At 49.3% G+C, this 14,735-nt stretch overlaps 1 protein-coding gene across 3 annotated transcripts in view; it reads left to right on the top strand.

The window, feature by feature from the left end:
• Window positions 1-14,735, top strand: part of LARGE1 (LARGE xylosyl- and glucuronyltransferase 1) — a 401,317-nt gene that overhangs the window by 185,550 nt on the left and 201,032 nt on the right. For all 3 annotated transcript variants that reach the window (XM_016222951.2, XM_087814883.1, XM_016222941.2), the window contains exons 3-4: window positions 1,147-1,448; window positions 11,623-11,705. In XM_016222951.2, coding sequence (XP_016078437.1) covers window positions 1,147-1,448; window positions 11,623-11,705 — 385 coding nt within the window. The remainder of the gene's footprint in view (window positions 1-1,146; window positions 1,449-11,622; window positions 11,706-14,735) is intronic.

Below are 14,735 nucleotides of genomic sequence, written 5' to 3'. Positions count from 1 at the left end.
TGCTGTGTGGCTGGGGCTCCTCGATGGTAAGCTTGCATTGAGCCTGCTGTACGCGGGGCGGAGTGCTAAGCATCCTTGGGAGATGAGGTTTGACAGGATAATTCTTTTTAAGTCGGGGCCTCTGTCTACCCTGAAGCTGCACTAAAGCGGAAAGCGGAGGGGCTCGGGCGTAAGGAAGCCCCGGCCCGCACTCTGACATCACTGCTCTCCCGCTGTGTGACTCTGAAAGCCCCCTTCCCGTCTTGTGTAGGATCCTTAAGTGGAGTGTTGCTGGCACTCAGTTAATGGTAACTGCTTTTCTGGGAAAACCTGGAGATTGATTACATTCCTACTTTCTTCTCCCTTGTTGCCCTTAATTATTTTAGTCCTGGCATGGACGCATGCATCCACCCTTCCAGCACTTATTGGATATTATGATAATGTTACCGCAAAGATAAGTAAGACCCGGTCTTTGTCCTTCCTGAGCTCCTAATCTTCATAGACAATCTTTGATAAGATAATATACCAAACGCAGCATAACAGGTACTTTTTTTTTTTTTGTAGTGCTTATGTAGAAAATACTTTTGGGATGTGCTGAGGGATATTTTGCCTGCAATTTGAAAGCTTCCCCTGGGAGGTGATGCTTCTGAAAGAGGGTTTTGAAGGTTGAATAGGAGTTCATGTAGGAAAAACTAAATAAACATAATCATTATGGATATTTTGTCATTTTCCCTCCCTCCCCTCTTCCTTTCTTGCCCACTTCCATGTTCTCCTACCCCTCCCCCCTTCTTCCACCTTCTTTCTCCCTCCCAACCTCCCTCTTCCTTCATAGTCACAATGCTTTACTGATAACAAGAATGTCTAGCTAGTAACACGCCAAGTAGGGGGAAAGAAGACAGTGCATTTAATTAGGAAAAATTATATTATGATTGTCTTCTCTAAACAGCATGTTAGTTTTTATCACTGCAATAAGTCATTCTGTTCTCAACTTTGTTCCCAGCTCAGTCTGGATGCATTTATTTGTAACCCACTTTCCATCTGTTTTCCCTTGTAAATGGGATTGTGAAAGGAGCTTCGCTCTGTAGTAATGAACGTCTGGGGTACGTGGAGGGGCTGGGGTGTGTTTCATTCCAAGTTAACTCTTCCCTGGTCTTTCCGCACCTGCAGATGGGAAGCCCGTGTCTCTGTCGCCACTGGAGTCCCAGCCGCACAGCCCCCGGTACTCGGCCTCCGGCCAGCGGGAGCGGGAGAGCCTGGAGGTGCGAGTGCGAGAGGTGGAGGAGGAGAACCGGGCCCTCCGCAGGCAGCTCAGCCTGGCCCAGGGCCGGGCCCCCGCCCATCGCCGTGGCAACCACTCCAAGACCTACTCCATGGAGGAGGGGACCGGGGACAGCGAGAACCTGCGTGCTGGCATCGTGGCGGGCAATAGCTCCGAGTGTGGGCAGCAGCCGGTCGTGGAGAAGTGTGAGGTAAAGAGCCCGTGGAGCCACCCAGGGCCCACCTGCCCCCTCCCGTTGCTAATGCTGCCCTAGGAGCCCCCCCAGGTGCCTGGACGGGGTTGGCATTCTTGACTCAGACCTGGGCGTGAATGTGATGTGGTCACTAACTCTGCTGTTGGCCTGACAAATCCTTGGCTTCTGAGCTTCCGTGTTGCCCTCTAAAAAATGGGGATAAGAAAGCCTACGCTACAGAGAGATTAAAGGGAGCAAAAAGCCACCTCTCTATTCTTTGCAGTTCATTTGGATCTGCTCAGGCTTATAAACCTAGTTGTCATCCTGGGGACCCCTGTTACTTAGACTACAGTGTGAGTGGTGCACCTGGGGTTGTGGCCCACTTGGGCAGCTCCCTTGGGTCTCATTCTCACCTTACGAACAGCTTCTACAGTTCAGAACCAGAGACTTGTTGCTCACCTCAGGCAGTGGCTTGAACTTTTATACTTCGTATCATTTCCCCCTTTTTAGAGCAGGCTTTATTTCTTAGCAACTCTTTGGACATTTGGAAAAATTACCCATGTCCCCTTTCTGCCACCCCTCACCTCCCTCGCTCATGCAGCCATGCTTGTGTGTATACTGAATACACACTTTCTCTCTCTCGCTCACGCTTTCATTCACTCATTTCCTGCTGCTTCTAGTTCCCATGACAGGGGTTAGAGCAGCCCTGGCAAGAGCAAGACCTTTTGAGACACACACAGGCCTGAGATCATATCCCAGCTCTGCTGGTTTCTGCTGTGAGTCCTTGAGCAAGTTACCTACCCTCTCTGAACTCCAGATGTCTCATCAATAAATTTGAGAAAAGAATACCAGCTTCTTAGAATAATTGTGAGAATTAAATGGGATGTCTGTATAAAGGGACAAATTGTGTGTGGTACATAGTATGTTTTCCGTTATGGGCAATTTTCATTATTTTTAGTTAGACACAGATATTATATACTGTTTCTTTCTTTTAAAGAATAGTTTACTGATTTTTTAGAGAGAAAGGAAGGGAGAGGGAGAGAGAGAAACATCAGTGTGAGAGTGCAACATCGATCAGCTGCCACCAGGGATCGAGCCCACAACCCAGGCATGTGCCCTGACCAGGAATCGAACTGGCAACCTCCTGGTGCACAGGATCATGCTCAACCACTGAGCCACACCAGCCAGGGCATATGTCCTGTTTATTTATTTCCTGGCCACATTCTCAGAATGTTAGACTTCAGACTTCCTGAAGAGAAAACACTTTGCAAACTGTAATCTACAGTTTACGTGAATTGGATTACTCCTACTATTGGTGATACTACACGGCCTGTCACAGGGAACATACGGCTTGTCAGGTGAGATAGGCCAGTTCTGTGGCATGCTGGTGGCAGGTGAGGAGACTGGACTGGCAGTCAGGGAAAGCCCTGGCGATGGTAGGATTTCCCGTGGTTTCTTGAGCCTGCTTGGAGTGGTGGGGATTTGGAAAAGGCTACATGGAGGATATCCAGTGAGAATGTACTCGTGAGTAGGATAAACATGAAGCAAAGCATTGTCACAGCAGGAAGAATCCAGGACGTGGTGAACTGGCCAGGCAAGCACTGGATTCCCGGGCAGGACGTGGCTGTACTGCATTATCGTTCATTCACCATTCACTCACTCATTCATTCCTCCCTCCAACAGGTACTTAGTGAGCCTCTGTTATATATCTCACATTGTTCTCTGGGCTGGGAAATAGCAATGAATGAAAAGAGACAGACTTTCTTTCTTCTGGTGCTTGTATCCTTAGGTGGGAAGTGGAGAAAGATCTGATAAGTAGAGAAATGCAAATGTTAGTGATGTTCAGTGCTGCATGTTTACTCAGTCCTGCCACACGCCAGGCCCAATCTCGTTTAATCTTCCACAGCCGTTGACAGTGGCCGGTATTACCGAGCATCTCTATTTTACACCTTTGAACATGGGGACTCGGCAATGTTCACAAATTCCCTTGCTCTAGGCTGGTTTGGGGAAGGCCCTAATTTGGGGGACTTCTGTTCTTACCTAGGTGAAGGCTTGTTTGATTCCTTGCAGGTTCTCTGCTCTCAGGTGATGGCCAAGGCGTCCATTTGACCTGTGTGAGGGAACTCGGCTAACTAGGTGGGAAGGCCCAGGGGGAGAGCATTTTTCCTTGAGTGTATTTACATTACTATGATCCAGTCCTACTTAAAGAACTGGTGAAAAACCAACAAAGTGAAAAATAGAAAAGGAAAAGTGGGGGGGAAAGAGGAACTGAGGGAGAGGATGGGGGGTTTCTCTTCCTGTCTGGACAGCAGCTTCCTTCCCCAGCTCAGTTTTCTGAGAGGTACACATTCTACTTTTAAAGAGGGCTTTTCTCCTGAGTGCCCCGCACAACAGTGTAGGCAAAAGACTATTGGCTTTCGAAGCTGGGAGACATGAGTCTGAATCCTGGCACATGCTAGCTTAATAGCCATGTAGCATCGAGCAAGTTATATCACTTTTCTGTATTCAGGTTCCTTGTTGGTAAATTATGGATTAAAATCAAGCTCCTGCCTCATATTATGTGGGTGGATATTAGAGACTTAAACAGACTCTAAGACAGTTTGTTGTATTAGCATAGATTTCATTGTGATTAATCAAAAAAATCTCAGGGAACAATGACTCTGCATCTTATTTCTTTTTATGGTTCAGAAGTCTGGAGGCTTTTGGTGTAGTCCTGTCAGGGTTGGGGAGGCAGGCTCCCTTTATCTTTCACTCCGTTTGCTCGACTACATTCTCCTCAAGGTGACTGTCAGAGCTGCAGTCGTGTTGCCCACGTTCCAGCTGGCAGGAAGGAAAGAGCATTGAAGTGGGGCATCTAACCTTCCTTTAAGAAAATGTCTTAGAAATTTCACAGTCAGTTCCTTTTAGAACCCATTGGCTGCACTTTGCTGCAGGGCTGCCTTTAGCTGCCATGTAGCTGCAAGGGAGCCTGGAAAAGACAGATTTTATTCAAGGACGCCTTATTCTCCACTAACATGTTGGAGTTCTGCTTCTACATGAACAGATATGGTTATAGTGAACATTCTTGGTCACCTGGTGGTCCCCAAACTTGGTTGTACATTAGAATTATGTATCTAAAATACATATTCATGGTACCTACCCTGGGCCTACTAAGTGAGAATCTCTGGGAGTAGGACCCAAGAATGTGAGTATTAAAAAATATCTATTTAGGTGATTCTGAAACAGTGGATACTATTTGGAAACCACTGCTTGAAGATATGACATAAATACCTGATGGGATTCTCTTTATCCCCGTGCTCTTTGAAAGGAAATGTAGGAATATAGGAATCCAGACCTTGAGGTTGCTGATTGTTACTCTAACTTGTATTTTAGTCTTTTGACTTGCACCTGAAAATTAGATTGTATTTGTTTTTCTCTCTGTTCGTTTTAATTGATGTTACTTCTTAGATCCTTAAGAAGTGATTTTTGGTAGAATTTGTCTGTGGTGAGACCTTGGTCCTGTTCAGATCTTCCAAAGATGAATTTGAAAGTCTTGATCTCCTGGCATCTTATTACAAAGTGATCTCCTCTGGGTGCACATTTATCTTGAGATGCTGGCTTCTTACCCATTAACAGTATACTTCCTCTGTCTCCACGGCTTGGTATCTATAAATTTTAGTGAAAAAGCCGTAGAGGCAAACAAGAAATGTCAGTCAGTGGAATCAAAAATACAAGTCTCCCTTCATCTGACTTGTGGTGGTTACAAGTGCAGAAGGTAGCCTTGATATGCTGTCAGATGCAGGGCCCCGTAACCAAGGACGTCACCCTCACCTCTTGTTGCTGTGAAACTTCTCTGGGGTATGACAGGTATTTCTGAACACTCTTCTGTAACGATGCCCAGGCTGTCAGCTGAGATATCTGGTGATAGAAGCAGCGGGCCCTCTTTGGCCCTGTGCTTCTTATCGCTTCCTAATTATGTGATTTCCAGCTAGCTGCCTATGTGATCCCTACATTTCTGTTGTAGGGGAGGGCTGCTGAGACTTGGGGCAGAATGATTCTCTTTGATCTCCACTTGTGCCTATGCGTGTTCAGATATGTGTATTTTTCTTGCATTTCTGGTGTACTTTGGGGGTCAGCTATGACACAGCAGAAAAACCACTGGACCTGGAGTCAGAGTTCCTGACCAGGAATCTTTGTTTTGCCACTTGCTAGTCATGTAACCTTGGGCAATCCAGATATTCTGTGGAGCCTGTTTCATCACTGTAAAATGAGAATATGTTTTTCCCAGTGCAGTTGTGAGGACTACATAAGATAGCAGGGGGGAAGCTAACTCTGTGTGAGTGTCACGTATACTTATGACAGATATTTCAGTTTCCTAGCAAATCACCTAAAACATTAGTGGCTCAAAACACCACTCATTTTATTACTTCTCATAGTTTGTGTGGGTCAAGGATTAGGGAAATGCTTAGCTGAGTGGTTCTGGCTGGGGGTCCCCTATGCCAATGTCCTTAGTTTGTGGCTGGAGCCTGAAGCAGTGGGGGCTGGCCTGGCATCACTCTTTCCTGTTGTAGATTCTGGCCTCTCCTTGTGGTCTCTCTGCAGGGCTAGGTTGGGCTTCCTCACAACATGGCAGATCCAGAGCAGGTGACTGCTTCCCTGGCAGCTGAAGGCTTTAAGTACAAGTACTCTAGAGAGCAAGGCAGAACGGAAACATTTTATGACCTGGCCTCAGAAGTCACATAGTGTCAGCTCTGCTGATAGTGTAGCCTATTAGCTGAAACATTCACAAAAGCCCACCTAGTTTCAAGGGGGTGGAAACACACACCCCATCTCTCAATGGGAGGGATATCTAAAAATGCGTGGATATACTTTAAAACGGCAACAATTGGTGTCTAGTGGTTATTTATTGCTTCATATCATGTTTTCCCCAAAACTTAACGGCTTAAAACAAGCATTTATTATCTCATACCACTTCTGAAAACGAGGAATCTGAGAGCCGTTTAGTTAGGGTTGGGCTCTAGATCTCACATGAGGTTGCAGTTAGATCCTGCTGGGGCCGCGGTCATCTGTAGGCATCCTTGGGGCTGGAGATTGTGTTTCCAAGATGCCACACTGGCCTGGCCGGGGCTACTTGAGTGTTCTCACAACACAGCGGCTAGCTTTCCCAGTAAGCGATTGAGCAGAACAAGGCAGAAACCAGCCTTTTTTATGACCTGGCCTTGGACATATACCATTGCTTCTGCCAAGTTCTGTTGGCCATACGCATCAGCCCTGGTAGTGCAGGAGAGTTTACGCAGTACCCTGAACACCGGCCGGCAGGGGTCCGTGAGGACAGCCTCGGAGGCTGGCCGCCGCACTGGGGCGATAGCGAGGGGCCTGTCCGGCAGCCTCCTGTCTGCCTCCTGAGCAGGCCCGCCTTGATCTGCTCCAGATATTGCATTCTCTTGTAAAATTAATTTTTGAAAATGTACCAACAACAGAAACAAAGAGGCAGCTGTCTCATTTTAAAGATGCTGAAGCTGAAGTAGAGAAAAACAAGAGTTCTGTCCTAATTTTTCATAGTTGTCATCGTGGCCCAGATGCCGAGTGATTCTGGTGGCTCCTCTCCTCATCCCTGTGGCTTCTGCCCCCTCGTGTGTGCGGGGCTAAAAGCAGCGTCAACATTGACGGGGCAGAGGGAACCGGGCAAATCCGAAGCCTCCTTTCAACAGGGGGAGAGACTGTCCCAGCTCTTACTCGAGGGGGAGGGGGGGAGAGGGCAGAAGGGGGAAACTGAGGCCTGACTTTGGGGAATATTTAAGGCTCAAGGCCTTGACTATAGAGCTATCTCATAGTATAAATTTTTTACAATAACAATTAATAATAATTACGGTAGATACAGATTTACGACCTACAGGATGCCCAACTTTAAGCCCTTTACATGAATCATCTCAATCTGTCCAGCAGCCCTGGAGGTTGACATATTTATGACCCTTTTTTTTTTTATAAATGAGAAAGCTGAGGTTCCAATAGGTGGTATTGTATCTTCAAAGATGGGGAGGAGTTTGATGGGTGAAGTGACACACCAGGGCACCCTAACCTGAGGGCACATTACAGAAATAAGATGGCTTAGCGAGTCCTCCAGCTTGGTTGGAGCGGGAGCGCCGTGGGAGACGGGGCGGGCTGTTGGCGGTAATGACACCAGTCACATCTGCTTCCACTTCCTGCGCAGGTGTTGGGCGTTAGAGTTGCACTTGACATGTGCTAGCACATGGGATCACTGTAATCACCCTCATTTTATAAATGGGAAGGTTGAGGCTCGTCGAAACCACATAGCTAAAGGATCACAGATCCACACCGTGGATCTTTTCTGTTTTTAATTGTGGGGCAGTGAAACTACAGAACGTGAACTTTCCCCCTTAACCATTTTTGAGCATACAGTTCGCTTAGTGCTCGGTGTGTTTATGTTGTTGTGTAACACACCTTCAGAACTTTCTCATCTTGCAGAACTGAAACTCTGTACCCGTTAACAACAACGCTCCCTTTTCCCTCTCCCCAGTTCCTGGCAACCACCACTCCACTTTCTGTCTCCATGAATGTGCCTCCTTTAGGTACCTCATGTAAGTAGAATGGATCACTCAGCATTTGTCCTTTTGTGACCAGCTTATTTCACTTAGTATAATGTCCTCAAAGTTTATACATGCTATAGCATGTGACAGGATCTCCTTCCTTTTTCAAGGCTGAATAATATTCATATATATATATATATATATGCCACATTTTATTTATCTGTTCATCTGACAATGGACACTTGGGTTGCTTCCTCCTGTTAGATGTGTGTGTGTGTGTGTGTGTGTGTGTGTGTGTGTCTATCCAGACATGGGATTGCTGGATATATGGTAATTCTATTTTTAATTGTTCTAGGAACCACCACACCCTTTTCCATAGTGGCTGCACCATTTTATACTCTCAGCTTCAGCACACAGGGGACCCAATTCCTCCATATCCCCCCCACTGGTTGTAAATCTCAGGACAGATGATATCCTGCTTCCTCCACTGGAGAAGCCGGCTGCAAACTGATCACAAAGGGTTTTGAAAGAGCCCATCGCCTGGCCTCTCTCGCCTCCCCCACTGCCTTGCTGCCCCGAATCACCTCTTGCTTCCTTGCACACGCTGAGATGGGGCTTCTCATGGGGACTGTCTCTGAAAGCGAGTCCGTGGGGCCAGCACCCAAGGGTGCTGTGGGGTTTTTTGGATGTGGTCACCCCCAGAAGGGGCTGACCTTGGAGAGGTGGCTCTCTGCCTCCAGGCAATCCCTGCGGGTGTGACAGCTCGTGGCTGCCTGGGGACAGCACTCGGAGCAACCCAGCAGCATGCGCCTGGTGGAAGGGGCGTTTGGGCAGCGCCCACCACACTGGGCTTATTGCAGTGGCTCTGGACTGTTCTCTGCTTCCTCGCCTGCCCCCTGCCCCACCCACGCCCCCACACAGAAAGTCTGCTCTAAACTGGCACCTTGAGTGAGCCTTTGAAAATGGAAGTCAGGTCGGGCCGTTTCTCAGCTCTGAGCCCTCCAGTGGCTTCTCCTCACACACCAGGAGGGGCGAGTTCTTGCAGATGGCAGAGCTGGGGGCGGCCTCCCTGCTCCCTCGGGTGTCACCTCACCTGCCACCTCCTGCCTGTCTCCCGGGCAGTCCTTGCGCATCGGCTCCCTTGTTCTGTCCACTGCCTGGAGCGCTCGGCCTGGATACCTACAGGCTCCTTTCCTCATTAATTCAGATTTGGGTGCCAATGTCACCTCTCAGTGATAACTGCCCTGACACCCCCCCGTAACATCTCGGCCCTACTGCCCACCCACACCCAGGCCCTCCTTCCCTTGCTTCACTTTCCGTCCTGTGGTTCTCATCAGCCCACCCTCTGTGTGTCTTAATTAAGTATATGTTTGTCTGTCTGTCTGTTTCCCGTGTCCCCCAACTAGAATGCCAGCTCCCGTGGTGGGGGCAAGGATTGGGTCTCCTTTGCTCACTGCTATGCCCGGGTGGTTCCTGAGCATCCTCTTTTTTTTTTTTAATGTTTCTTTATTGATTTCAGAGAGAGGAAGGGAGAGGGAGAGAGAGAGAGAGAAACATCAGTGATTAGAGAGTCATTGATCGGCTGCCTCCTGCACACCCCTGATTGGGGATCGAGCCTGCAACCCAGGCATGTGCCCTGACCGGGAATCGAACCCCGATCGCCTGGATCCTAGGCCGACGCTCAACTGCTGAGCCACGCCCGGCCGGGCCTCAGCATCCTCTTGAGGATAAGTGGCCGGATGTCCCTGTCGGCGTCTCCTGCCGCCGCCTGCATGTCCAGTGAACGTGAATGAGCAGCAGCTCGCCAGGCGCACCTGCTCGCACCCCGTCTGATTCCCGCAGCAGCCCTGAGGTGCCCCTTTTATCCCCATTTTACAGATGAGCCAGTGAGGCTCAGGGATGTTAAGTGACTGCTCCAAGGTCGCAGGGTGACTCAGCTCTGAAGGTGCAACTCAAACCCAGGTCTCTTGGCTGTTGCTGGTTTCGTCACTGACTCATTCCTGCCTCGGACCCCAGCTGTCTGCTTCTCCCGGCCGCCCCGGGACCGCAGCTGCCCCCCACCTGCCCTCATGCAGGGCCTGCAGCCGCTGCCCAGAATCTGCACTGAGCCTAACTTTTCACGGTTTTTAAACCGGTTTCCCCTCTCACTCCCACTCCTGCAGTTCCCCGGATATGAGCCGCTTTCCCTAAATTGTGCCCCCAGGCGCAGTGCCCTGAAGGATGTACCAGGCCTTTTGGGTCACTGCTGATGGTGTTGCTAGGGCAACAGGGCTGGGCGGAGTGTTGATGGCTTTTGCCAGGGCCACCATTTTCTTGTCAGCCTTTAGTTTGGTCTGAATGTCTTTGGGGACGATGATTATTTTTCCCCCTGAATGCATATATGAGAAAACAACCCTAGGGGACTTTTTTTCTGTTACATTGGAAACTCCAAAAAATGCTCTTATCATGCCTGAATTCTTCCTGCAGGTCCTAGAAGTAAAAGTCACTCCCTGAGCCCAGTGGCATCAGGAATGAACCCTAGTTGACAGCTACATTGGGGTCAGGAGGCAGGTGTGGATGCAAAGAAGACTGTGCTTCGGTAAAAGAGACACATGGAGTGGCATGAACCCTCCATTCCTGGAGCTGTTTTAAGGAAGCCTGGATGACTTCCCGTAGGCGGTGCCCTAGAGCAGTACTTTTCGATCTTTGTCAAGTCATAGCCCACATAGAAAATGATAACTGTGTGGTGCTAGGAGGGAAATGGGAAAAGTTGCTGGCAGCAGAGGGTGGCCAAGCCTGAGGGCCAGCCCTGCCTGGTAGCCTGGAGACTTGAAGAGGGAAGTATCTTTGTCACCTGGAGTTCATGTCCAGCACACCATGGTGCCAAGACACCCCTTTTGGGAAGCATAGTTCTCAAGGACATTTGTGCTGTGACTGGAATGCAGTGTGCCGAGCACCGTAATCTGCTCCTGGCGCCGTCCCCTCACATACTCCGTGACATTCTGCAGGACATGTCATGCCCTTTATGTGCTAGGGAGTCACCTGACACTACAACTTTAGCAGGGTCACCTTGGGTTAAAGGATGGAGCCAGGATTCATTCACTCGTGTCTGGGGCCCATGCTCTTGCCTACTTAGATGAGCTGACCCATCAGGTTCCCTTCATTTCTACCTCTCTCCAGTTCTTTGCACGACACCCCGGCTGCGGCCCATAAGTCTTTATTGGTCCCTCTGCCGCGTTACCAAGTTGACCCGAAACTGAGACGCCTCGTGAGAACACTTCACAAGCTCCCCGAGCCATCCCCTCCCAGGCTGAGGTCCCCGATGGTCAGTTCATCCTTCCGGGGCGTATTTCTTTCCTCTCTCTGGTTACCAGCTGTCATTGTCTCCCAGCTTGGGGGCAGGGAACTCACTGTTTGTCTGTTTGAGCCCATTGCCATTTCTCTAGTCCCCAAAATGTAATTGAAAAGAGGCCTTAATGGTTTGCAAATGATGATAGCTCCATAAACCGATTAAAAAGGCTTTGATAAAACGGTCTCGAGTTATTTTCCAGCACTGCAGCCTGTGTTCTTTGTTTTCTGATGATCCCAACAAGCAGTGAGGGTGTTTTTCTTCGTCGTGGGGTCGGAAGCACCAGGCAGGCCCCTTCCATCTGTCTAATGCTCGCCCTGTTTTGTTTGCTTCCCAGACAATCCACGTTGCTATCGTCTGCGCGGGATATAACGCCAGCCGGGACGTTGTCACCTTGGTCAAGTCTGTCCTGTTTCACAGGTGAGCGCAATGCCTACAGTCTGCAGGCGTGACTGGCTGCCCGTGTGTGTTTCCATGGGGAAGAGTTAAACCAGGGTTAAACCATTACATCAGTCATTGAAGCTGCCATGAAAATGTAATTTTCGTCTGAGGCCTTGGGGAGATTATTGTGTTAATAATGTTCAGTAGATTAGGTGCTGTCTTGCAATGTGTAGAATTGTGGCTCTCAGACCTGAAGGGACCTTCAAGGACAGCCTAGATTTAATGCTTCAGCTTCTCCACCAGCCTTCGTTGCCTGACAGCCACTAGACCTCTCTGTTTACACGTCCCTGTTGATAGGTTGTGGCTGAATTGCGTGTGTTGCTCTCCCCCAAACTTTATCTGTTGGAGTCCCCAGTACCTCAGAATGTGACTGGATTTGGAGATAATGTAGGCTCTTTAAAAAGGTAACTCAATTAAATGAGGTCAGTAGGGTGGGCCCTAATGCAGTTTGACTGGTGTCCTTATGAGAAGAGATTAGGACACAGCCTCGCAGTATGAAGACCATGTGAGGACACGGGGAGGAGATGGCATTTACAAGCACCTGCAAGCTAAGATAAGAGGCCGCAGAAGAAACCAGCCCTGCCGACACCTTGGTCTTGGACTTCCAGCTTGCAGAACTGTGAAAAACACATTTCTGTTGTTTAAGCCACTCAGTCTGTGGTATTTTGTGTCCACTCAGTGGCATTTTTGTTACAGCAGCCCTAGCAAACTAACATAAGTTGGTGACTCTTTTGCAGTGTAGCCCATCCCACCTCTGGGTATTTCTGACCATTAGAGAGGTCCTGCCTTCTATTAAAGGGAAAATTTCCAGTCTGCAGATGATGTCCATGGCCCTCATGGGTCCGCATGGAACCAGCGACACAAAGGATAGGTTCCCCTTCCTCCAGGAGGTGATAGTGCCCTCCTGCGTCATCGCTTCTCCCCATTAAACTCCCGGCCTTTGCTTCTGCTTTTCTCACGGGACTTTTCTTCGGTCCCCTCACTGTATATCCCGGCATACTTAGGGTGTTATCCAGGTTGACTGTCCAGATCCGGCCAGTGTCCTTGGCTCTGCCCAAAATGTCTTACCATGGGTTTGGATGACGCTTACCCAGAGCTGCAGCCAACAGAATGGGAATGTGTCAGATGAGCGGGTCAGGATCCAGAATGTTCTCAGCAGTAGGAATAGTCACAAAAAGCTCCGAGTTCAACTGAACAGTGATCAGTGGGAAGTTTTATACTGGAATCCAACTGTCAATGGAATCAACAGAGACAGGAGAAACGGTAGACGCCCGAGAGCTGCCGACACTGCACGAAATGGGGCTCATCTTGGATTCAGTCCTCTGACCAGCCCCCCTATTATCAGTGCCTCTGGGTTCTTCCTAGAACATCTTTTTCCATCCCACCCTTTCCTCTCCATCCCACTGTGACTGGCATAATTCAGGGGCATAGTCTCCCCCGGGCACTGGTGCTTCCCGTCTCCCCAGATCCGCCCTCTCTAAGGCCAGATTGAAAGTTCAGACGGGCAAGTCTGACTTCTCCAAGCCTTTCGTGGACTTCTCCTGGTCAAGGGGAGAGAACGGAATCTCCTTACTGAGCCACGGGATCGGATGTCATTCCCAGCAGTGTTCTCCCTCCTTCCCCCTGGCTGATCCTTCATGCTCCGGCCACACTGCCCGCTCGCAGCGCCCATCCTCTCTGGGGTGTCCCCTACCTGCTGTGTGTCATCAGGCAGCTCTGTCTGCCCATTTCTCCCCTTGTCCTTCCTCTCCTCCCACCCTAATCTGCAAACTCCTCTTGCCCTTTCAGACCTCACATTGGCATCGTTCGACCAGGAAGCTCACCTGGAGGTGTCGGTCTGGGTTGGGGCTTCCCTTCTATCAGCTTGTAATTCCCTGTGCATCTTTCTGTCATTATTTATATTACATTGTATTTTATTTATCTATTTACGTTATGTCTTTTGTAGTAGAATGTGGGACTTATGGGGACAGAAAGCATGCCTCATTTTCTGTATTTCTAGTATCTTAACAAAGTACTTAACACATATACTTTATAAATGTTTACTTGGTTAACAGCTGAATCTAGGGGACTTCATTAATAACCTGAAGATATATTTATTCAATCAGTTAACTAATATACCTGGCTCAGGCCTAGTTCAATTTCACATTGATGCCACTATATTGCTGACTGATTTTCAGCAGGTCATTTTTTTTTTTTAAGAATTTTTTTTAATATCTATCTTTACTGATTTCAGAGAGAGGAAGGGAGAGGGAGAGAGAGAGAAACATCAATGATGAGTCGACATTGATGGGCTGCCTCCTGCACGCCCCCGACTGGGGATCGAGCCCGTAACCTGGGCATGTGCCCTGACGGGGAATCGAACCTCGATCTGGATCCTAGGTCGACGCTCAACCGCTGAGCCACACCCGGCTGGGCGCAGGCCATGTTAACTCTTTCGTTAGTTAGCTCTCACACCAGTTAGCTTTCGCTGCCAACCAATTCACCCTAAGCTTATTTGGTTGGAAAGAACTTCGTTTGTTAGCTTGGCTGTTGGTGCCGCCCTTGCCTGGATGGTTCCTTTGCTGGGCCCCTTATGTGCCTGTCGTCAGCTAGCAGGTTAGCAGAACCTCCGATTCCCTGCCCTCCTGGGGGGGGGGGGTTGGGAGACTCGAACAACCAGTGATCACACACTCGGGTGAGGCTCTCAGCTTCCCCTTGTTGCTCTGTCCGGCTGGCGTGGTGACTTCGGTTGTACATCTCAGGAGGAAAGGGGAATGGCCAGCCAGCCAGGGCTCTCCCCTCCACTTTCCGACGTGGGGTGAGACGGCCTTCCCACGCCACCACGGCCCCTGTGTGCTTGCGGGGACTCGTGGTTCTGCAGCCTCCAGCTGCCGCTCCAAACCAGGCGTTTCGGAGGCTAAGCATCGAAGCGGATGAGTGGTTCTCGGCCTTTGATGAATTTATTTCTTGTCTCTACTAAAGAACTCGGGTCTCTCCCCAATCGGGGGTGGGGGGGGAGAAAGCCCACTG

The sequence above is a fragment of the Miniopterus natalensis genome, chromosome 2 (genome assembly GCF_054644295.1).
Source record: "Miniopterus natalensis isolate mMinNat1 chromosome 2, mMinNat1.hap1, whole genome shotgun sequence".
Classification (NCBI taxonomy): Eukaryota; Metazoa; Chordata; class Mammalia; order Chiroptera; family Miniopteridae; genus Miniopterus; species Miniopterus natalensis.
Note: the sequence above shows the minus strand (reverse complement) of the source record. Positions and strands in the feature narration are given on the sequence as shown.